The 25,774-nt window shown below is 36.9% G+C and overlaps 1 protein-coding gene across 2 annotated transcripts in view; it reads left to right on the top strand.

Annotated features, from left to right (window-relative positions):
* The window catches only part of LOC132106032 (zinc finger protein 883-like), a 138,242-nt gene that overhangs the window by 4,192 nt on the left and 108,276 nt on the right, over positions 1–25,774 (top strand). Inside the window, exon 2 of one of the 2 annotated variants that reach the window (XR_009424018.1) lies at positions 13,941–15,494. Coding sequence is in view for 1 of the 2 variants with exons in the window: in XM_059511637.1 (XP_059367620.1) it covers positions 13,941–15,427 (1,487 nt within the window). In the remaining variant the exon portion in view is untranslated. Of the gene's footprint in view, positions 1–13,940; positions 16,930–25,774 lie in introns of those variants that run through there. The other variant, XM_059511637.1, reaches the window with a different exon arrangement.

Genomic DNA, 25,774 nt, shown 5'->3' with positions numbered 1-25,774 from the left:
GTCTGCATCCGACCTTCCCGGTCCAGCAAGCTCCGGAACAGCTCGCGGTCCTCCTGCTGGGCCAGCATCATGGCCTGGAACCGGTGATCATGGTCGGCCCGCAGATCCAGCAGGGCCTGGTGGTGTTCTTGATGTAGGCCCGCGAGCGATGTGATGATGTCCACAAATGGCGACGTCGATGGTCCCGACGGAGTCTGCATGGCGGAGCGCTCTCCTTCCTCCCAGGTTTCGGCACCAGTGTAATGAGGTTCTGACTAATGTAGAGGAAGGGGACCAGGGTCGGCGTACGGGACTCGTGAGAGACTTTATTTATAATAATCAAAACCAAACAATCGCCGCAGGTGCGCGCACTTCACTAAACTCTACTCTGCTTCTGGACTCTGGACTGCGTCTCTCTCGTCCTTTGCCGGCTGTCGCGCAGCTTAAATAGTGGTTCCCCACGCCAATCACTGCAACGAGATCCAGCTGTTAATAGTTTCTCACCTGAACCACTTACCGCCGCTTGTCTCTTCACTCGCTCTCGTTGCAGACTTCGCTAAACCATGCCTCGCCCGCCACAATCAACATTACATGTAATGCTTTTGAGCAGAGAGGATAGGCTTTGCGTTTGAATTATGCCCCTATGTGCCATGCTGTCAATTAGTAGATGCATGTTTTCATGTTGAAAACAGGCACAGGTATTGCGGTCGGTTTTAAACCCTGGCTCGCACTGGCCCGACAGTGGAAATGCGGCTAATGATGGTGACCAAGTTGTATAGCTCTGGGTTCCTTTTGATGTGTAAGCTAGAGCTGTAATCGGGCCTTAAAAGTTAGGCCCGACAGGGCCCGAGCCTAACTAACGTAGACTATAGGCCACTTGGAAGTTGAAATAAAGAAATAAAATAAGTCCTCTGTAACATCTCAGCACTCTAAATAGGCATAGGCTCATTTAACCTATAAAAAGACCAACGCACCAATAAAAATAACGAAATTTTTATTGGCTTCGCCACTAGCAGCTGACATTTAATAAAAGAATGCCAACATTAGCGTTAATACTCTGTCCACATTATGCATTTAAGACCCCATTAATATTTAGTTATCATTTGAAAAACCTTTACTCACCGAGATTAGGCTAAACCTGCATGTTTTTGTGGAGGAAAACAATTGAATCCACTGTAGATGTCTTCAGCGCATTCCTTCGCTCACTGATGGTGCGTCATTATTCACTCATTATTCTCATTATAAACATGGTCAAAACTTTTCCACAACTCAGACTTTGCTTTAGTTGCTGGTGCAACCAAAACGTAGTCGCCAGAGGCAAGCCTCCGTTACACCTACTCAGCATCCATTTTCGCATCTTTCTCGCGCTAATCGAAACACATCACATGACCGTTCGTTTACCTTGCAGACCGGAGCGCAAGCCCGAGCCCGACCGAGCCCGCGTAAGATTATACAAATTAAGCCCGAACCCGTCGGGTCCCATCGGGTTCGGGCAAAGATCTTCAGCTCTAGTGTAAGCAACTGCAGTATGCAATGTGACTTGCTTTCGGCTTTCTGCGAAGTGATAAGGCTGGATTTCTGAATTCAGCTTGCAACCGTAATTCTCTGAAAAGTCTATGTGCAACACAATTTCATTTTGAGCAACATTTTCCTTAATTTCCTGCCTGATCCAACAGTCCCTATCACCAACAGTCACATCCTCTTTCTCCCAGCATTCCCATCGGGCATAGTCGAGGGGGTTGTACTCTGCCAGCTGAACTTCTTCAAAGCAGCATTCAGTGCATTTTCTGTACATACACTCTTTCTTATCAACATTACATGTAATGTTTTGAGCAGAGAGGATAGGCTTTGCGTTTGAATTAAGCCCCTATGTGCCATGCTGTCAATTAGTAGACGCATGTTTTCATGTTGAAAACAGGCACAGGTATTGCGGTCGGTTGCTCTGGCTTCTGTTATATAAAATGGCCTGTATCTATTAAATTGCCTGTAAGACATTGTACGTGCTGTATTTGCATCTGGGATCTTTGAGTTAGTCACTGTGGAGGTCTTGCAGTGATTTTGTCAGAACTCTCCGCTGCTTCTCGTCTTTTTTTCCCTGCAAGCAGTCTGCTGTTGGTGTCTCTTGACAAGAACAACTCTACTTCTTTTCTCTTTTCGACTGCATTTTGTTTCAGCTGTGGCTTGCTGCGTTTCTCCCTGACATTCTTGTTTACTTTATTTTCACAAACACAGTTTAGTTTTTTTTCCGCAATCTACTGTTCTTTTTTTGTTCCATCCTGAATTTTATTTTTAAAAGTTTGTTCTCCCTTCAGGGGGAGGTTGGGCCACAGGTCCTGCAGAAGGTTCCACTGGCTCCTCCAGTACACTGTCAGGAGACGGTGGTGTTGTGTTAAGAATGGCAACTAATGCCTTTTTCTCTGCCCTACATCTTTTTTTTTTTTTTTTTGGATTCCTACCAAATCTTCAATTCAGTTTGTCTCTTCCTTCCTAGTGCTTTAATGTTGAATGTATCCATGTTTGATGATATCTGTTTGAAATAATGATAGAATATAGATGACTGGATCAACAGAGAAATCAATGTAATGTATACTCAATTATGAACTCATGACGTACTGTTCTCCCTACAAATGTAACCACTTGTCAATTTCTTATAAAACACAATATAGATTATTATTCTGTAATAACAAGCTTATTATGTAACTATTGTTGAACCTGAACCTCACACAGGTCTATTCTGATACTGAATAATAAGCACTAATTCAGTCACTCAGCAAGATCCCTGAATTATTTTAATTTGTATATGACAACATTTCAGTTTGATTTACTTTTCCCCTTGTTCTCTTAAGATCGCCTCCTTTCTCTGTGGATCCTTTTTAATTCGCTCCCTATACTGTCTGGTCCTCTCTTTTGCACTCATCTCTCCCTCAGTTCTTTCTGTTGTCAAAAAAAAGTTAAGTAGCATTATAGCCTTGTATTTATGTGCTTTATATTTGTTTATAGTTATTGCATTATACATTATAGTTGTTTTAGTAACACTTCAGAACATTTTATGTAGTCTCCAAAAAAACGGCATTATTGTCATTGAATTGTAAATCATCAATACTGGTCAAAAAATAATGAAAAGTATGTTAACAAACTTTATCTATTTGCTTTAATAGCTTCTTAAGGAGGTCTTGTCCTGTTATGTGACATCTGTGTCCTATGGTGTGACAGGTTACAGTGTCACACCAAAGGACATTTCCTGTCACACCAAAGGACACTTGAGCTTTTGTGGCAGTTAATAACAATGCTAATACTAGCTAAATTTTCATTCGCAATTAGCATGATACATTTGTATAATATTACATAGTCCTGTTGTTAAAAATACAAATTTGAATAAAAATGAAATTTAGGGGTGTCACACCAAAGGACGAAAAAAATTTAAAAAAATTTAAAAAAATTAAGTTCAGTGGTCTGAAAACATAGTTAAATATTTGAACAATTCTGAGAGAAATACTTACTTGCACTGCTCATGGCCTTCATAGGGGTCTTCAGTCACATGATCTTGAATGGGGTTTTTCAACTAAATGTAGTTGTCCATGATATTGCCCAACTTAATATAAGGTTTTTGCATAACACCAAAGGACATTTTTTTCTGTGACAAACTTTATGAAGTTCTTACACTTTTAGAAATGCATGTATAGGAAAAGTGATGGACACTTAGTGAAATAGACACTTGCACAATTATGCCAGGAGTGTTCATTAAGATTTTTAAACATTATTTTCTTTATTTATAAAAGTTAATATTTATGAAATAATGTTGTCTACCATCACACCATAGGATGATTTTGAGATTTGGGCGTTTAACCATTTACAGTTTTCTAAATGATGAAAATGTGAAATAAATTATTTTTTATCTTCTGTGACGGTGAAAAAGCCACATCACGTCAACTACCCATAAAAGGGGTGGAACGATACACGTATTCGTACCAAACCGTCACTGTACAGACATCTCGGTTAGATGCATGGTGCCTTACAACTAATATAGGCAATTAATCTCCAATTAGGGCTGGACGATTATGGCCTAAAATCAAAACCTCGATTAATTGAACATTTTACCTCACTTACGATTAATGAATGATTATTTTGTTTCTGTTTTGTTTTTTTGCCCTCATAGTTCACTGACAAGGTTTGTACTGTAAATATGATTGACTATTAAAGGTGAGATATTTTTTTCCTATTGAAAGAGCGATCTGACATCATAGCTCACTATCAGCAGTTATTTTATCTATGTTAGTAACATTTCTTACAGATTACTGCTCGGTGTAAGAGATTAAAGATCAGATAAAGATAAATTAGCACAGCACCATTACGAGTGATTGCATGTGTGAATTAGTCATAGGTTAAATAGGACATTAGTAAAGGGAATGTCAACATTTTGACAGTGCCTTGTTCCATATATAAGGTGCTCCGGATTATAAGGTGCACTGTCGTTTTTTGAGAAAATTAAAGACTTTTAAGTGCGCCTAATAGTGCAGAAAATATGGTATTGTGAAGCTGTGAGTTGTAAATAGCATAGTTCCTTCAAAAGTAGAAAATATGCTATAAGTTTTGAGATTCTAAGCTACTTTAGTGATAAATCACAGGAAAGTGCTGACAACTAGTTTCTGCATTCCTCTGTGCCCGCGATCTTCACAGCTACTGTTTATATGAGTGTTCATGCCACAATGCAGCTGTGCGAACTAGGGCTGTCAAAATGGCTGAAAAACTAAATTCGAATTTGCAATTAAATATTATCCAAATTCAAATTATATTTGAATTTAAAATGCATAATTTTAGTTAGGGTGAAGAAAAACTTTTGGCTTCTCTTCTGAGGCCACAAGAGGGCGCATTGGGCAAAATATTACTAATGCACGTTTATTAAAAACATAAGAAATATGACTGTGAAAAAAGTGCATAATATTTAAAATAATGTTCATAAACCAATTATAATTAAGTATCTTAAAGAACTACAAACAAAACTGCATCATGTGTACATGCATAGTTTAATACAAAGGGGTAAAAGCCAATTACACGAGTACATTTTTCATTTAAACATGAGATGCAGACAACATTAGGGCTGAAACGATTCCTCGATTCCTCCTTCTTTTAATATATTTTAAATTTCACATCAGGTTCTTTCGCAATGATTTTTTTAATGTGATAAAGTGTTTACGTCACCCACAAAGCGTAAGGAGATGCAAGGAGTCAGCAGTGTTTTGATTTGAGGGCACGGGCAAACGTAAAGAGAACGTCATGCTGTGTGCCCTTTGCAAGATAGAGCTAGCATACCACAACTAGGGCCCTGTGATTTCCGCGATGCAAAAAACGTGGAGGGAATCACGGAATCCAGTCATAAAAACGGAATTCACAGTTTAACGTGGAATGGCACGGAATTTGTCAATTTTTGAATGAATTAATCAAAAATAGGTCATTGCACTTACATTAAGTCACGATATGGACTAATATCTTTAAATATTAAGCCGTAAAAGTCTATTTAAATATGAATCCTGCATGTCTGTGTTAATTAATGGAGCAGAAGCGTGACTTTACACATACTGAAGCGCTCGTGACGCTCGCGGTGATTTCAGCGTCTGCTGTCTCAGAAAATAAGGACGTGAACACATGAACAACATCTCCAGAACTGCTCTGACAGTCACTTCATGAGCATTTGACCGTTTGATTTGAGTAAAACTAGCTTCACATCACATACACAGAACTGTAAAAGTACGTTAACCCGTCAAAATAAAAGTCCTGTTTAGTTTATATTTACCGTATTTTCCGGACTATAAGTCGCACTTTTTTTCATACTTTGGCTGGTCCTGCGACTTATAGTCAGGTGCGACTTATCAAAATTAATTTGACATGAACTAAGAGAAACGAACTAAGATAAAACATTAACGTCTACAACCGCGAGAGGGCGCCATATGCTGCTCAGTGCTCCTGTAGTCTACCACTGAGCAGCACAGAGCGCCCCCTCGCGGCTGTAGACGGTAATGTTTTCTCTTGGTTCTAAATAAATGCGACTTATAGTCCAGTGTGTCTTATGTTTTTTTTGCTCATCATGACGTATTTTTGGACTGATGCGACTTATACTCAGGTGCGACTTATAGTCCGAAAAATACGGTAGTATTTGCCAGATATGTATTACTATTGTTCAGCAGAATGTACATAGCCTACTACAAAAAAAAATCAAATATTATATTTTTTAAGGTTTAAATCACAACACTTCTTCCATGTTTTATTTTTAGTGGTAAATCCCCTTTGTTTACCAAAAAGTTAAGTTTGCTTAATTTTCAATAATTAAAAGATAAATTAAATTAATGTTTTATGTGTTTAATGTTTAACCCTCTGGAGTCTAAGGGTATTTTTGGGGCCTGGAGAAATTTTGTCATGCCCTGACATTTGTGCTTTTTTCAGTTTCTTATAAATATCTAAATGGGTAAAGTCTAATCTCACTGTAATCAGCACAAACTGGGCTGTAATAATATGTGAACTGCATGTATGTACATGATTGTGTTTTTGAGAAAAAAAATGTTATGCGTGGTTAGTGAAAAACTAAAAAATGTTAAAACACTTGAATAAGGCAAAAAAACACATAAAGAACAATGGTTCCCGGGATTTTTGAGAACTGGAGCTTGTAGCCTAGAATTTTTCTTTCTAAGTTATGTGAAAATCATCTTGTTTACTCACTCACAGAAAACAATATATTGATTTAAATTTTCTAAGACACTTTTTGTTGGTAAAAGTCATATGCGAGTAGGCGTCAACGATCATGAATATCATTGTGATTTACACCTGAGAAGACAAAGGCCTGCATAATGAGCTGCATAATGAGCCTCTCAGTCATCTGTGCCATTGAGAGTGAGGTGTTACAAGAAAGAATGTGAGAACAAAATAAATCTATATAATTTTATGTTTGTAGTTTATTTAGAATATATTTAATTATCCCACAACATAATTTAATATCCACTTGGGGGAGCAGTTAAACAGTTTATTAGAAACAATCAAAGCTGACTTTCAAACAAATTGTTTGGCATCCTTACTCCAGTCACACAATCCTTCAGAAATCCTTTTAACAATCTTATTTTCTACAAAAAAAAAATTTATTGTTATTATTATTATCATTATTATTAATGTTGAAAAGAGCTGGGTTTTTAGGGGGAATACATTGAAAGAAAAGCATTGTTTTTACATTTGTTACAGTTATCTATTTGTTACATTTATATTATTTACATCAAGCTTTTGAATGGTATAGTATTGTATATTGTTATTGAAACGTCATAATGTTTCACTTGATTATACATTTAGTCAGGAATTATAGTTTGGAAAAAGTATTTTGAAAAAGTCTAACTAGTAAAATGTTTACACGTTATGTGAAAACTAGTATAGTATATAAATAAATAAAAAGAAACTTACTCATATTTATGATCTCTGCTGAATAAAGTGCTTCATTCTTTTTTTTCTGAGGAAATCCATTTCTCAAATCCTCAACCACATGACATCTTTTTGGGGTGATTTATGTGTTATTCCTCTCATCGCGAAGCAAACAGTAAAATAAAAACTTGAAGAACAGTCTGGCTGCTTTTTCTTCTGTGTGGGCGTATTCAAGCCGCGCGCTTCAGTTTGAATCTGAATAGCGCGTTCGGCGCGGGGGCGTGGTCACATTAGATATAAAGAAGGGAGACTTGAAAAACAGACATCGCGTTGTTTTCATATGGATTACTTCATCACAGAATATCTGTTTTCGGCGGCACGTGTTTAGTTTAAAAATAGACATGTCAAGCTTTCTATAGATATCTCTCTCATGTATTTTCGTTGAGTATTCACGGAGTTACAGTTCATTTTAATGACGTGTTTGTAAATGAAGATCGGCGCAGACAAAGGCTGCAGACAGCACACCTTGTTTGTTATCTTTATTTTATAAGTGCACAAGTGTTTATAAGTTTTGTTGTTATTATGTCTGTATCCAAAAAAAGTAGACCCTTTACAGATTCGATTGATGTATTGCTCTTATCTGTACGATTAAAACTGAAAGTGTAATTTAAGTTCTTTTCGGGGTTATCAGGAGAAAATGACTCAAAACGCGTATCCGCGTTAATCGACTCGAAAGGGTTAATGTGCATCTCAGAAAATGCTTTACTTAAAACCCCAACTGAATGGCACTTAAATGCACTTACTTCATCTGTCAACTTTATTGTCATTGTTCAGAGTACAAGTACAGACAGAGAAACAATAGGTAATAATTAAATGTTTATTTTTGATGGATGCATTGCATTCTATGCATTTAACAAAATAAAAATATTTTTTTTCTAAAAAACGAAACTTAGTTATTCATTTTAAGAGACCCGGGAGTCTTATTTTCTCTTGCAAAATTAATATTGCACTTCAATTAAGCAAAAACACATCTTATCCGATTACTCCATTAACCAATGGAATTTTTGGTAGAATACTCGATTACTAAAATATTCAATAGCTACAGCCCTAGAGAACATAAAATCAAGATATGTTTAAAAAAAAAAAAAAAAACTGAACCCACCTTAATTTTACATGGCTTTCTAAACATGCGGCTCTATTGTGTGAGACGCGAGTGCAACGGTATTAGATGTCCCTCTCTAGAAAATGCGTGAAATAAGTTTGAATGGTCTGGTTTCAGTTTTGACCTAAACAAGATCTTCTCCACATTCTCTTTTTCCGCAATATTTTGATTGAACATCGCAGCAGCACTCCATCTAGTTGCTTCAACTGTATATGTTAACGAAAACATTAACGAAAACATTTTATTCTACGAATATTCGAAATTCTATTTTTTTTTTGACAGCCCTAGAGCGAACATGGTAGCTCGATATAATAATACACATCCGATCATCTAATCGCTTGAATGTCCAAACCATAAAACAAATAGAACTGACAAAGTTTAGTGAAGATGCAAGGCCATCAGTATGTGTTGAACCGGCGTTCACCTCCGTGTGTGGCTACACACGCGGTAGTATGCTTTTAAGGGGGAAGTATTAACAGGATTAAAAAAGCTCTACCTCCAATCCAGAAAGGGGTGATCACAGCTAGAGGTCGCCACCGATAGTTGATTGCTGGAACAATTGGTTATCAGAAAAAAATCCATGCCGATAGTTTCCCGGGTTGCGTCTGTTGCTGGAGCAGCTGAGAAGGTTCTGTTTTCATTATATAGTGCGAGAGCGGCCTCTAGTCGTTGAAATCACTGACAGCACGTGCTGTTTGTTTAGACGCGTGGCGCTGCACGCCTCAGAGCGCCATTCACATAGTTTTCCATTAAATTATTAATCGCCCCGAATCGTTGTTAATGTACATAATGAATTGTATATTGAGCATTTTCATCGAAACGTTTATCTTTCTGTGGCTCTAATAAAGTCTGTATGTTTCATTTATAGAGCTAAAATATAGATCGCTCTTTCCGTTTGCTCTGTTTTTTAAACACTGAACTTCAAACTTATCTATGCCTCATTCTTCATTCTTGAAGTCAACTTGTGTCCATTTGGTGAATAAATAAACTGTTTTAGAGCGCTGCCGGAGTGTGTATGATACCGTTGAGTCCTGCAAGACTCAGCGCTGCTCTTTTATTTTTATTAGATAATCACCTGAGTGTTCAATAACAGAAGCAGTTTCAGTGTGAGAGTAAACATTGTGCTGGGATGAATGTAGGGCCCTATGGTTTCCCGCGATGCGGGAATATGTCAATGGGGGAAGCACTGCCCAGGAGCAGTACTTTGGACTATCTTTGTGCCGAGCAAGGATGGTGATAGAATGTGCGTTTGGGAGACTTAAAAGCCCGGTTCAGAGCCCTGAGAAGGGCCATGGACATTAATCTGGCTGATCTTCCCTTTGTAATTTATGCATGTTTCGTGCTGCACAATTACTGTGAGGCTTCCAAGGACACGGTAGATGACAACACTTTTGCTGAGGCAATTCAATATGACAGGGAAAACCAGCCAGACACGCAACCACATGCCAGAGCAGATTGCATGACATCAGAAGGGAAGAGGGTCAGGAGAATCCTCACTCAATTCCTGGATCCATAAAAGGGACAATCTTCTCTCCATTGTGTGTGGGGTATCAGACAGTATGACATCTCAAAGTTTAAAGTTCTTATTGTCATAGTTCACAATATTTTGCTTTTGCTCATCACAGACCTAAACACTGTGTGCTCCATACATGCCAGTATTTAGGCAGTATGTTTTTGGCTACATTTCAGTGTGTTAAGCATTTAAATTTACAACATGTTAAAGCTAATATGTTTAGTTTTCTATTCTTTACATTGTACATGTTTACAAGCTACATTTCAATGTGTTAAGCATTTAAATTTACAACATGTTAAAGCAAATATGTTTAGTTTTCTATTCTTTACATTGTACATGTTTACAAGTCACTTGGATGTAATGTATCGACATTGCCAAGTGTAAATTTTATTTGTTTGTTAGAATGCCATTATCCACATAAAGAATAAGAAATTCTAAATGGTCCTGTGTGAACGCTTTCTATAATAGGTTGATCTGGTTTGAACCATATTGAATATAAACAAACACGTCTTAATTTTTCAGACATTTTATTTCTGAAGAGTGCAACAAAGTGGCATTTGTAGTGCAAATGATCAAATAATAAATAAAAGCATATTTCAAGTAAACTTAAGACTTCAAGAGGAATTCACAAATTGACTAAAGTAGTGCATATAAGCTGCCTCTTCAGTACTGCTTTTTAAGCAATAGGCACTTTAAGTAAAAAAAAAAAAAATCAAGAGGCCTTAACTCAAGGCTACCTATATAGTACCCATTTTTAATCTCTTGGTACAAAAATATTGGAACTCCTCAGGGTAACATTTCACACTATAAAAACATCCACAAACATAACATAAGGTTATGAACAAAATACAGTACCAATATACAATACCAGTATTGGCATTTTTCTACAAATTACAATTGCACATCAATTGAAACTTTATATCTCAATATTGCTAATCCTCCTTAAGGGCTTGGGTATATAAAAACTGACCCTGCGTGACCTCAACAGGTGTGTGTGCCAAATCAGTTATGTTGATGGTGCTGAGTGGAACTGCATTGGGTGGTCTGTTGTCAGCTGACGAGTTGGGTGGGAATGAGGGCTGAATTGGTGCTGAATTTTGGAAATAGGAGTGTGTGTGTAGTGGTGGTGTGTGTGCATAAACTGGTCCATAAGGACCTCTTCCATCAAATGGGATATATTGTAATGTGGTGGTGTCTGCACAACTTGGCGCATTAGAGCAAACCCATCTGCAATTGATGATGTTAGCCTATCCAGGGTATTTGTTATTTTAGAGAAATTTTCAGATGCCTGCTTTTCTGAGGTCTCAATAATTTCCACAAGTTTCTTCTTGACATTTTTGTCATCCTCAATGGCATTCAGCCACTGGTTTTCAGCTGGCAGCTTCCTCTTGAACCGTTTTATGCCGGTGTCCCTTCAGTTTAGCCTTTACAGAGTAGAACAAAGAAAATGTATTAAAACATGCTCATTTGCATAAGTAAACCTATAAAAACATAATCACATTTCATATTACCATGATGAATGATGGCCTATATTCCCTCAGCATAATCAATCTATGAACAAGTACTTAACAGTATGATTCACAACAGACTATAGGAATACAGAAATTAAAACATACTTTCGATGGAAGGCTAATCTCCCCAAAATGTACATGACAGACACAGGAAATTTGCCAAAAGACATTAAACTGTGCAACACTTCCCTGTTGCTGTAATGTTGTAGCACATGAGAACGACTGACATGACTTCTCTTCAATAGCCTACTTTTTTTATTTTTGCCTTTTACCACTACTTTTTTACGTGTATGTTTACAGACTATGGACGTAACTATTGTGACAAAGAAATTTTCTTCAGGATGAATTATTTTGCTGAAGGATTTCTTATATTGTCTTATATTTCACAGATACATAGTCATTTAAACAAAGCCAACAATACATACATGACAATAAATACATACCTGAAGCAGGTCTCTCCTCTGCTTCACTGTGGGGGTGATGGTCACACTTCCATCAACATTTTGAACCTCTGCTTCAGACTCGGCGTCCAAGAATTCCACCAAGGACGAAGCAGATGTGGCGGGGGAAGGAGAAAAGGAATCCTCCAGTTCATTGGTCTCGATGCCGGAGGCAATGGTCGTAGTGGCTGGGGAACCACCCCAAACCTGCTCGCACAGTTCAAAGTAGAGGAGCACCACTCTTCCGTGGCCGCTCCTGCGTCCAGTGTCCACTGAATTTCTGTATTTCCCTCTTATTGCCTTAAGTTTAGTTGTCAGGTGGCCTCGCGTTATCTCTTCCTTTACATGAGGAAACTCATCGTTGGTCTCGGACGGGTATTGCTCCAAGAATTGCGCCAACATGTCGACATATTTGGACTGGCAAGATTCCCAGTCAACATTGTCTTGTGATTTACTTGCCTTGTAGTCTAACGCGATTTTAAGGAGTAACTCAACTTCGCTGTCTGTCCACACAAAGAACCTCGCGCCATGTCTGTGTTGTTTTGAAAGGAACAGGAAGTTGCTCGATTTTGAGGATTCTGATTGGCTTGCATGGCTTTATCCTTCTCCCTACACTGCCGCCCATAGGTTTGGCATAGTTATGATGGCGCTCGACGGCGTATTTATGCGGGTTAATGTAAACGACAACATTTTTGAAAACGATGTTGTGTGCACGATGTTATTTTTGAAAACGGAGAGGGGGAAATATTCGTTTCTCTAAATACCCGGCTATGTGTAAATGTGGCATCACTCTCTGACAGCAGATGGCGCTTACAGAAAATGCAGCACTTACCCTGGAATCCCCATAAATAAAGCAGCTGTGCTGCTTTCTAAAACTTATTTAAATAATTTTAAATACCCATTCAGATTTGTGTATTTGCTATGGTGTTTATCATAGAGCCAAATACTTAAATATTTAGACTAGGCTACTTACTTTCAATCTTTTTTTTTCCATTTTAATCTGGACTACAACATGCCCTAGATATTGTTTGAAATGTTTTGATTCTTTATTTTTCATTGACACTTTACATTAGGGCTTCATTAGTTATTCATTAGTTAGCACAAACGACCAAAGAAAAATTAATCTGAACATTCATTAATCTTATTTATTCCAATATTTAATATCACATTGGTAAAATTGAACGTTGCAACTGTTTTATTTAATGAGCTAACATGAACTAAGTCTTGAACAAAGATGAATAACTTAGCAAATGTAGCAGTTGTTCATTGTGAATGTTAATGCATCAACTAATGTTAACTAATAAGGTCTTATTGTAAAGTGATACCTATGGGTCTTTATAGTTCTTTTGCACTTTATATATTTTATTGTATTTAAATGTTTGGTTATTTTTGTTATAAGAAAGTTATATAATCTTGTTATACTATATTATGACCATTTTTTAAATAAAAACTACATATCAATACCATTATAAATCCGTATACCATGATAAGAGCATTATCAATTAATCAAAAGAAGAAAATTTAATACCAGTATATCCCTTTTATATATATAGATAGATAGATAGATAGATAGATAGGCCCTCTCTGTGTATATAAAATATATAAATATAAAAACAAAATTAATAAAGATCTGCCACCACCACAGCGGTAAAATTTTTATATTTCTTGTTTTATACAGCTCAAAGACCTTGGGGTCATATTGACCTCAAAGACCAACGATGCATAGAAATCTGTAGAGGACATTCAGAAAAATAACATTGTGTGAATTTTATGTTTACAGAGTTGTCCCCTTTAAATCTGAAAAAAAAATAATAATAATAATAATAATAAGGCAATTGTGTATTTACAGACGCTAAACATTGAATGGATTCACTTTTATGTTCACTTTTCTCAGCTTTTAACAAATGAACAAAAATAAATAATTTTTACTTTTATTTCAGAGTTCATTGAAGAGAAAGAGGAGAATGAAGAATCAAGTGAAGTTGAGGACAAAAATCATATTAAAACTGGAGGAAAACCTTTGAGTTGCTCTCAAACCAAACAGAAAGATATAAAGAAAAAAAGAGTCAAGAAATCTTTCAACTGCACTCAGTGTGGAAAGAGTTTCACACACAAAGCAAGTTTTGAGCGTCACATGAGAGTTCATACTGTAGAGAAACCTTTCACTTGTGATCAGTGCGGGAAGAGTTTCAAACAATCAGCAAACCTTAAGAGACACATGAAGATCCACACTGGAGAGAAACCGTATACATGTGATCAATGCGGTGAAATGTTTTTATGGGCTTCACTTCTTAAGAAACACTATAAATTTCATTCAAAGGAGAAACCACATTCATGTACTTTGTGTGGTAAGAGTTTATTGAATCTACAAAGTTTGAAGGTACATCAAAAAATACATACTAGTGTGAGAGAGCACATGTGCTTTGAGTGTGAAAAGACTTTTAGTTCAGCGAGCAATTTAAAACAGCACGAGAGGATCCACACTGGAGAGAAACCTTATAAGTGTTCACACTGTGACCAGAGATTTAATCAATCAGCAAATCTGAAAACACATGAGAGGATCCACTCTGGAGAGAAACCTTATAAGTGTGCACAATGTGACAAGAGATTCAGTCGTTTACCATATCTGAAAAGACATGAAAGGATCCACTCTGGAGACAAACCTTATAAGTGTTCACACTGTGACCAGAGATTTAATCAATCAACACATCTGAAAACACATGAGAGGACCCACACTGGAGAGAAACCTTATAAGTGTTCACAATGTGACAAGAGATTCAATCGTTTACCATATCTGAAAACACATGAGAGGATCCACACTGGAGAGAAACCATATAAGTGTTCACACTGTGACAAGAGATTCAGTGATTCATCAAGTCTGATAACACATGAGAGGATCCACACAGGAGAGAAACCTTATAAGTGTTCACACTGTGACAAGAGATTCAGTGATTCTTCATGTGTGAAATCACATGAAAGGATCCATAATGGAGAGAAACCTTATAAGTGTTCACACTGTGACAAGCGATTCAGTCATTCAGCAAATCTGAAAACACATGTGAGGATCCACACTGGAGAGAAACCTTATAAGTGTTCACAGTGTGACAAGAGATTCAATCAGATGCCAAGTCTGAAAACACATGAGAACATCCACAATGGAGAGAAACCTTATAAATGTTCACACTGTGACAAGAGATTCCTTGTTTCATCACATCTGAAAATACATGAGAGGATTCACACCGGAGAGAAACCTTATAAGTGTTCACACTGTGATAAGAGACATCGTGATTCATCAAGACTGAAAAGACATGAGAGGATCCACACTGGAGAGAAACATTATAAGTGTTCACACTGTGACAAGAGTTATATAGATTCATCAAGTCTGAAAAGACATGAGAGGATCCACACTGGAGAGAAACCGTATTAATGCACTGTATGTGGGAAGTGTTTCATTCAGTCATCTGTTATACACAGTTATACAAAAAACAATCACAGTAAGGCCCCGTACACATGGAGACATGTTTAGCTGTATATGTAAATATTTTGTATGGTATAGGTTTCAGCCAGGCGGATCCGGCATTTTTGTAGAGTGAAATCACTATTTTTTTTTTAACTGGGTCCCAGAGTGGCTGAATCTAAAAACTACACCTTTGCGTTTTCGTGTGTACAGTCAATCCATATATTTTGTGAAATAATAATATCATGAAAGATTATGTGACCCTTCGGCAGCAATGCACGCATAGTCCTTTGGTCTGCTCACTTTGTCAGAAATTATATATATCCTGTCGGTAAATTGTGGACAACTCTTTACCTAGCCACAGTCAAGGATGTTCGGGAAAGACAGATTGAACAATCACCAATAAAGAAAAATTTAAAGATTCTGCCATCTACTGAGGAACTGGACGCGGCTATAGCTAACGGTATCAAGCTAGTGCTCAAAGAGCAACAAAGTGCTCTCGATTCAGTTGTGTCTTCGACTGTATGAGAAGCAATAGACTCTGTACTGACTCCAGCAGTCCGCAATCTACATTTTGGAGATACAAACAACCAACAAATCTGTGAAAGAGCTGAGAGGAGAGGTTGAAAAGCTAGCCAACGCAGCAGACACGTGACCGGGTCGATTGCGTTCAAGCAGCTGCATGTGAGGATAGGAGAACGGTCACAAAGAAATATTAAATAAAAAAAAATCAAGAATTAAGAAATCAATTGGAACAACTCACCGAAACAATTACGGACATTGAGGATAGGAGCAGCTGAAATAACGTATGACTGGTGGGGTTGCCAAAAGGGGCTGAGGGCTCAGATGCAGAGGGCTTCCTCAGAGCAAATATTTCCAAGTAGATCCCCTCACTGAAAGGCCGTGACATCATGATTGACCAGGCACATTGCGTGCATCACGGACGGAAAAACTCAGTTTGGCAATGTACTCTCATCTTCCTTGTACTAAGATGGCATGACAGGTTGGCGATCCTGAAAGGTGCTCGGCAGGCATATCCGGTGAAATATACGCAGGGAATTGTCACGCTACAATTTTTTCCTGACTTTAGTCCAGCCACAACTACCAAGAGAACGAGCTTTAATCCAGTCTTGAAGAAGACGACAGCCCTCGGTCTACAGCCCTCCTCCAAGTTACTTTCTGCAGAACAATTCTATACTTTCCCAGTTTATCTGAAATGTTAAACTACCCAGAATAAAACTTGCCATGTTGCATTCTATACTTTTAGGAGGATTGGGTGTACCCAATTTTGAATTATATTATTTGTCCTTTCAACTTAAGGCTCTTCGTATTTGGGCTGATGATCAATCTAAAGCTTCAGGGAGAGCAATCGAAGCTGACGAGGGTAAACCACGTAATCTCCAAGATATTTTATTTGCTGGCACAGGAAATAAAAATGATAAACATAACTTTTGCCCCTGTTGTGGCCAACTCTATTAGGATCGGGAAGACTTATGGCAGAACTTAAATTTTTCATGTGGAAAACTGCCAATATGTCCAGCCTCCTGGGTCTGAATTGGGCATAAACACATGCAATGACTTATATGATGACCAAAGACTCTACTCATTTCAAGAACTGAGAACTAAGATTTGTTTACCAGCATCATATTTTGTCTTTTTTTCAGTTACGCTCTTCTCTCTGCTCTGCCTATTGAGTTCCCTGGGCATCCCCCATTTCCTCTCATCCTATGTGGGATTTGATTGCACCATCCTCTGGTTGGCCATCTATTTCTTTAATATATAGTAAACAATGATCACACTACAAAGCCTAATTTCTTTTAAACATATGTGGAATTGACAATTAAAAGATTTTGATGTATCGGTCGATTGGGAGGGGGTTTGGTCAAATCTAATCTTACTTCTAAAAACTTGGCTCATCGTTATATCCATTTCAAAGTCATCCATAGAGCATAAATAACCCCTTACAAAAGGTTTAAAATGAAACTTCAATTGACCTGTAACTTCCATATCTGTAACACTGTATCATCAGGTTCTTTTCTTCACATTCTTCACATTTATGGACACGTGAATTCTGTTTTATCCATTTTGCTGCAAATTGATTACATGTCTAACCCATGTTTTTGTCTTCTCAATAAGGATTCCAACTGCTCTTTAAGTTCATTAAAGAGAATGTTGTTTGCTGGTTTTACAGCTGCAAAGTAGACAATAATACAAAACTGGTTCACTCACGTGTACAAAAACATTTGGATTTACAGCTATGGCTGGGAAAAAATACATCGACGCAAAATATGCGCATCGATTCGTCGACCTGTTTTTATTTCTCTAAAAAACGTTTGCAAAACGTTTACCTTATGTGCGCTGAATATATGCGATGGCCGGATCAACATTCTGTCCAACGTTATATAACCAATCCAGGGGTTTTTCTGCATTGATCTTTTTTTTTGGCGGCTGTCAAAGCCTTATTTGATCGATGAGTGATGTAGAATAGAATGACTGTGCTGCGCCTGACAGGGCGCGTACGAGAGAGAGACCCGGCTGTGCGCGCGCACTCACAGTCTTCAAAAAACACGAGTGCTTCTTGCTCTCTCTCTCCCTCGTGCATATTAATCAAAATCATTAGACACGATAGAAAAAGGGCGAAACACCCAAGTTTCACGCGTGCTCGCGCACTCCGTCTTTAAACTACACGAGCGCTGTCTTGCTCTCTCTCTCTTTCTCTCTCTCTCTCGCTATCTCTCTCTCTCTCTCTCTCCCTCGTGCATATTAACCAAAATCATTAGACACGATAGAAAAAGGACGGAACGCCAAAGTTTCACGTGGATTATTCAGAGATTTGTTTTTCTACATGACAGGCTGCTGGCTCCCACTGTTAATTTTTATTTTTTGGAAAAGCACTCCGTATTAGCTTAAAGCCCTAAAGTTTACATTGGTTACTGTATTCTTTCAATTGCTCTAAACAAGTATTTTGGGTGAACTTTTTTATTGAATGCTAGACATCAAGTTGTTGTTTTTTTCATCTGAAAGAAGAACTTTTTTTTCAGTAAGCTAGGCCCTATGTGTTCAGTAAGCTTGTTTCAGTAAGCTATGTGTTTTCAAGGCTTCAAGGTTTTATTGAATGCTATCTCTATACAAGTGCAAAGTAATGCATTCTTAGTCAGTCTTTTATTTTGTAATTTTAAAAGCAATAAACATATATTGCAATGTTAAGGAATTCATGTTTTTTTCATTCAGATATGTAAATCAACATGTATAAATTGTTAGTAGTCAATTAATGGGGAGATAATCGAAATCGAATCGGTCTGGAAAAATTAATCGTTAGATTAATCGATGCATCGAAAAAATAATCGCTAGATTAATCGTTTAAAAAATAATCGTTTATCCCAGTCCTATTTACAGCCTACTTAAAATAGTTACTTGTGAATGTACAATGGCACAAATGAACAAGGCTAAATCCAGTACCATTGATGCATGGAAATGTTTATCTACTGGGATTTCAGGTTATATAAAGGAATGATTTGAAGTTTTATTTTCCTTCTTTACTTTCAGATTGTAAAAATATTGATGTGTCTGTTGCTTCCCCTTCCGTTTATTTTTTTTAATGGATGTTGTTTTATTGACTCGAAAATAAAAAAATGTTGATCACAAAAAAAGAAGTCATCACCCCATGTCTCGACCCTAGTCAAACACTGCTACTTCATGTAACACCAGCAACAACAACAGAGGACTACATGTTTGTGTTCATGCTGCAGAAGCTACTGAGCCTATTAACTTGACTAAACTTACCAGTAGAGCTGCACGATATTGGACAAACCGTGTTACATTGCTGACAGAATACAGTGTTTTATAATCTAATGATTGTAAAGAGGGTGTAGCACACGCACTGTTGAGTCGAGTGCCAGTGGATTAGAGATCTTCTCGCGTGAGACCCGACGAAACAGTGCAGCGCGTGGGACAAGACTTGATAAGCGAGTGCAGAAACTTGTGTGTGTGTGTGTGTGCAGGATGCGGATAAATAAAATGATTCACGGGACTGCCGCAAAATAGAAATATCTAATCATAAATGTAATCAATAAGCTAATAATGAACCACAAACTACGATCATTTTGAGAAAAAAGTAATGTAACTAAATACTTTTGAAATAAAGTAATCAGAACAGTAATGTAATTAGTTTTAAAAGGAGTAATCAGTAATTTGTTTACATTTTCAGAGTAACTTGACCAACACTGGAACCAATATATTATCCATTTACCGGGAAATTTGGCATCGGGCCAAAAAAACTCTGGCGGAGTGGAGCGTCAATAATTTCCACTAGGCGCTCCGAGCATTTAATAATCTCTCTGCTCTGGGTTGACCATTTCCCACTCCACTCCTCGCTGCTATCAGAAACATCGCTCTGCCTTTGGTCCATGTCTGAAGTATTTCAGTATGTTTGAAATGGCACAGTTCTGTTTATAACATATATTAAAAAATAGTTTCAAAGTGGTCTTCAGAAACTCTACTTTGGAGACCATTACATATTTGTGAATTCAAATTTTGCATTTATATAGTTTTGTTCAATTTGGTATGCTTTGCAAATTTTTCTTTCTCTTTGGAGTGTTCCAAGCTCTAGGTCCATAAAGAAGATACGAAAGTTGCAAAGACTAAAGTCTCAAATCCAAAGAGATATTCAAGTTAAGCCTCATCCCCACCCTACTTCTAATGGAAATAGCTTCCGGCTTTGCTACCGTTTGGACGTTCTAGCTTACTGCTCTGCGCTTTGCTTCTTATTTCTGTACGTTTCTCTGATTTTTCTAAGATTTCTACATCAGCAGATCAGCACAGTGCTAAAAAAACCAGATATTTGGCACAAACGCTAAAACTAAAAACTCTTTGGGACTGGAATAATACTACAAAAAGAAAACTGCCTCCCACTGCCAGCAGTTTACATTCCAGAGAGGGGAAAACAACTGCCTACATTCAAACAGAAGAGAGAGAAAATGCCTCCTGTTGGATCTACTTGTTGCATGAACTGCTTCAAACTTCTACAAAGGATTGTGAATCTTTTTTTTTATTTTTTTTTATTAGAATATGCAAAATGTACATAAATTGGGATTACAAACAGGGAAAACAAATAAACAAACAAACAAAAAGCAAAACAAACAAGCAAAACAAAATCAATACAGTCAGGAACTAACAAATACGTGCGTTTGTGTGTGTGTGCATGTGTGCATGTAAAGGTAACTGGGTGGACGTGTCACAGTACATACTTTGGAAAAACAAAAGGAAGCTATATATATACAAATAAACATACATACATAAACATGTATAAGTCAGTATATGAAAACAAATAACAGATATAAATAAAACAAATATAAAGAAATCAATCAGTGGTAAGGAGTGATTACTAATACTACTACAATGTCTACTGCTACAACTATTACTTCAACCACGACTACTACTACCATCTCTACTTCTACAATAACTGCTACAACTACAGCCACAACTACTACTACAATCTCTACTACTACGTTAACTGCTACTACTACTATATCAGCAACTTGAATAATGACAATGGTATAATTACTTGATAGTAATGATAAGATAACGGATAAATCAGAACAGTAATAATAATAAAAACAATAGTATAAGTAATAATAATAATGATAGTAATCATATTAATGATAGTAATGAAGAGGTGAGGGGAGGTTGGGAAATCAGGAAGAGGACAAAAAATAATAATCCTCCTCCCCCTTTTCCCTTCCCTTGGATATTTAATTTAAGTATCAGACACAATTTCTATCTCTTCCTAATCTCCCCCCCCCCCCCACCTCTTGTTTAAGTACTGATGAAGGTGTTGTTGGGGAATGACTCCAGACAAAGAGGATCTTCAATAGAGATGTATTCTGTTAATAAGTTTTTCCACAATGAAATGTAAATGGTATTTCTTGATTTCCAGTTCATGAGGATAGTTTTCTTGGCGATAGTTAGGAACACCAATAGTAATTGACCATTTGAATTATTTATATTTATTGTGGATATGTCACCTAGTATGTAGAGAGAGGGAGACAGTGGGATGTGACATCCCATAAAGTTGGAGAGTGAGTCGGTAACCTTTTCCCAAAATGTTTTAATTGAGGTGCAATGCCATAAGGCGTGAAGATAAGTGTCAGGAGTGTTTTGTGTGCAATGTGAACATGTCTCTGAGGTGAAACCCATTTTAAATAATTTCTGCCCAGTTAGATGAGTTCTTTATACTGTATGAGTTGTAAGTTAGCATTTTTAGTCATGGAGTATATGTTTTTGCACATTTGAGTCCAAAAATCAGCATTGGGAGTAATGGATAAGTCTGATTCCCATTTAGTGGTAGGTAGAGCTAATGCGTTGTCTGCTTTTGATATCATTTTGTATATTTTGGAGAGTAATTTTTTGGAGGAAGATATATTAATAAACTCAGAGATTTGAGGGGAAAGGTCTAGATTGATTGGTCGGTTAAGTTATTTTGATTTAATTGACGATTTGATTTGTAAATATTCCAAGAAGCAATTACTCCCAATGCTGTATGTCTGGGTTATATGGGAAAATGGTGCCAGGTTGTTATTATTAATAATATGCTGTAGTTGTGTGATTCCCTTATCTGCCCATGTGCGAAAGTTTAGTGGCTTCTTGTTAGCTAAAAAATCTGGGTTATTCCAAATTGGGGTGTATTTACATGGTATGAGTGGGGAATTTGTGATCTGATGGAACTTCCACCAGGCTGTCAGAGTTGCTTCTATTGTTGACATTTTAAAACAATGATGTTTTTTGATTGTTTGACTGTGAAAAGGTAATTCTGAGATGCTAATGTCCTTGCAGATTGATTGTTCAATATCTTGCCATGTGTATTCTGAAGAGTAGGGTTGAATCCATTTGTATACGTTTTGGAGTTGATTTGCCAGAAAATAATTATAAAAATGTGGTGCCTCTAATCCACCTTGTGATTTTGGTTTCTGTAGGGTTGTTAATTTAATTCTTGGGGTCTTGTTTTTCCAGTAAAATTTTGTAATAATTGAATCTAAAAATTTGAACCAGATACGAGTGGGCTGTGTTGGAATCATTGAAAATAAGTAGTTTATTTTTGGGAGTATAGACATTTTTGCTACTGATATTCTGCCCATGATTGACAATGGTAATTTCATCCAACGTTGAAGATTGTCATCTATTTTTTTAATTAATGGGGTATAGTTAAGTACAAACAACTCTGACAGCTTGGCGGAAACATTGATTCCCAAATATGTGATGTAATTGGTGCACAAAGGGATTTGTGATGTTTGGGATGTCACATCCACACTGGCGGAATTTAATGGAAGTATAGCCGATTTATTCCAGTTAATTGAGTATTCAGAAATGTTTGAAAAGGTATCAATGAGTTTTATTGTTTCTTGTAATGATTTTTGGGGGTTTTGTAAGTATAATAATATATCATCAGCGTAAAGACTTATTTTATGGTGTATGTTTAATGTTTGAATTCCTTTGTTGTAGTTGTTTTGACGGATAGCTGCTGCAAGCGGTTCGATGAATATGGTGAATAGAGATGGAGAGAGTGGGCATCCTTGTCTAGTTCCCCGGTGTAGAGTGAAGCTGCGTGATGTTAGTCCGTTAGTAATGACAGTGGCTGAGGGTGATGTGTAGAGAATTTTAACCCAGTTAATGAATGACTCCCCAAAACCAAACCTCTCCAATGTGGAAAACAGGGATTTCCAGTTTACTTTATCAAATGCTTTTTCCGCATCAAGAGTGACTATGACAGATTTGTTTTTGTTTATTGATGAGTGGTGAATTAGGTTTATGAGTCTGCGGGTATTGTTTGATGCTTGTCTACCTTTAATAAAACCAGTTTGGTCTGGATGGATTATAGTTGGCATGATTTTTTCTATTCTATGGGAAAGAGCTTTAGCAATTATTTTAGTGTCTACGTTAATTAGTGAGATTTGGAGATAACTTGACGGTAATGTTGGATCTTTTTTGGGTTTTGAGGAGGAGTGCAATTGTGGCTGTGTTCATGGTGTCTGGAAGTTTTGATTTTTGTTTTGATTCGCATATCAGCCGGAAGAAGAGTGGTGATAAGATCAAAATTGTTTGTAGAACTCAGCAGGGAAGCCATCAGGACCTGGTGATTTATTGTTGGGCATGTGTTTAAGAGCATTAGAAAGTTCTTGTTCTGATAAAGGCCATTCTAGAGTATCTATTTGCTGTTTGTTAAGTTGAGGTAAGTTCATATTGCTAAGAAACAGATTTATGTCATCCTGGGATGGGTTCTTTTCAGGGGATTATAGTTTACTGTAAAATTTTTGAAAGATTTGATTTATTTCTTCTGGTGAGTTGGTGGGTGTCCCAGCTGAGTCCTTAATGACTGATATAGTTGTTTTTTCTTTATTGTGTTTGATTTGATTAGCCAGGTATTTACCAGATTTATTACTATGATGGAAGTGTTCTTGTCGTAGTCCGTGAATAAGGAATTGAGTATGTATATTAATTAGTTTATTTAATTGCTATTTATATTTTCTTAGCATATCCTGTGTTTCTTCTGTTGGGTTATTTATGTTGATGTCTTCTAGGTCTTTAATTTTCTGTTCTAGTTCATCTTGTTGTTCTTTCTCTTTCTTTTTTTTTGTAAGTGGAATATGAAATTATTTTGCCTCTTAATACTGCCTTTCCTGCTTCCCACAGAAGAGATGGGGATGTTTCCGGGGAGTCATTCATCTCTAGAAAGCAAGCCCACTCTCTTTCAAAGTAGCCGTTGAAATCGTGGTCTTGTAGAAGTGAGGTATTGAATCGCCATCTAGAAATGGGTTTATGTGCAGTGGTTATATTCAATTTTAATGTTAATGGAGCATGATCACTAATGATTATTGGGTGGATCTTTGATTCGGAAATATTGGATATAATAGAATTAATGGTGAGAAAAAAGTCAATGCGAGAATATGAATGATGAACTGGTGAAAAAAAAGAGAATGCTTTAATGTCCAACTATCGCCAAGACCAAGATCCCACATGAACTGTTTTATGGTTTCTGCAGATTTCCAGATGCGTTTATTGTCAATGTTGTTACATCTATCTGTAGTTGGATCTAAAACTGTGTTGAAATCACCTACTATTACGATTGGACAATTAGAAATATTTGAAATGGAAGAGCAAAAATTCTGAAAAAAAGATGGGTCATCTGTATTTGGGCCATATAAATTTCCTATTGTGACTGAATTGTTTTTAATTAAAATGTTAATTATGATAAAACGTCCGTCTGGGTCTGTAATTGTGGTGTTATAAACAAATGATATTTATTTATTAGTATACATACCCCTCTCTGTTTTGTGTTGTAGTGGGCAGAATATAAATGATACTGTGATGATTTGATTTTGTTGATATGTTTCTTGGAGAAGACATATGTCTGCTTGTAATTTGTTTTAATTATTAAAAATTTTGATCCTCTTTGTCTGGGAGCCAAGTCCACTGACATTCCAGGATAGAAAAGTGATTGGTGACATTTCTCAAAAAAATACAAAATGAATAAATAAATGATATGTATGAATATTAATATATGGGCTTGTTAGTACTGCATATGTATATATTTGAGTGTATGCATTTGAAAAGGTGTGGTAGTGTACCTGTGTGTGTGTGTATGACAACGCAATGTTATTGTGACACTGATAGATGTACAATTTAGACATGGAGTTAACAAAACGTACATAATAGAACAATGACCAAACAAGAAAAAACTTAAAGACCAACATAATGTTTAAAGGGGGGAGTGGGGGGGGATGAGACCTAAGTGCAATTGCAAAAACATAACTCAGTTATATGAGGGAGCTGTGTAAAGAGATATTGCAGAGTAATGTGTTCAAAAAAGCCAGGGGGCAATGTCTTTGTCATGATATAATTGTCCATCTATGTATAATTTGTCCACCGTTATGATTGCATGTTTTCCTTCATTCATTTTCTGTTTTCGGATTGGGAATAGTTGTTTTCGACGTTCGAGGATGACCTATGGATATTGTTCGTTGAGACCGTAAGCTGTACCTTTAAGCTGTCTGCCTTGTTTTTGAACCAGTTCCTTGTGTTTGTAGTGTTCAAATTTTGCGATGATAGGTCTTGGTCGGTTGTTGTTTTGTTGAGAACGGATGCGATGGACACGGTGAAAGGAGATGCTTTGTACAGTTTCAGCTGTAGTTTGAGTTGTTTTGTCATAAATTCCTTGATTAATTTTTCGGGGTCATCTGGCGTTTGATCCGGGATGCCTGTGAACACTAGATTGTCTCTCATACTGCGTGCTTGCAAGTCCAGAATGTTTTCTTTCATTGATTT

This window comes from Carassius carassius, chromosome 26 (assembly GCF_963082965.1).
Source record: "Carassius carassius chromosome 26, fCarCar2.1, whole genome shotgun sequence".
In the NCBI taxonomy this organism is placed as follows: domain Eukaryota; kingdom Metazoa; phylum Chordata; class Actinopteri; order Cypriniformes; family Cyprinidae; genus Carassius; species Carassius carassius.
Note: the sequence above shows the minus strand (reverse complement) of the source record. Positions and strands in the feature narration are given on the sequence as shown.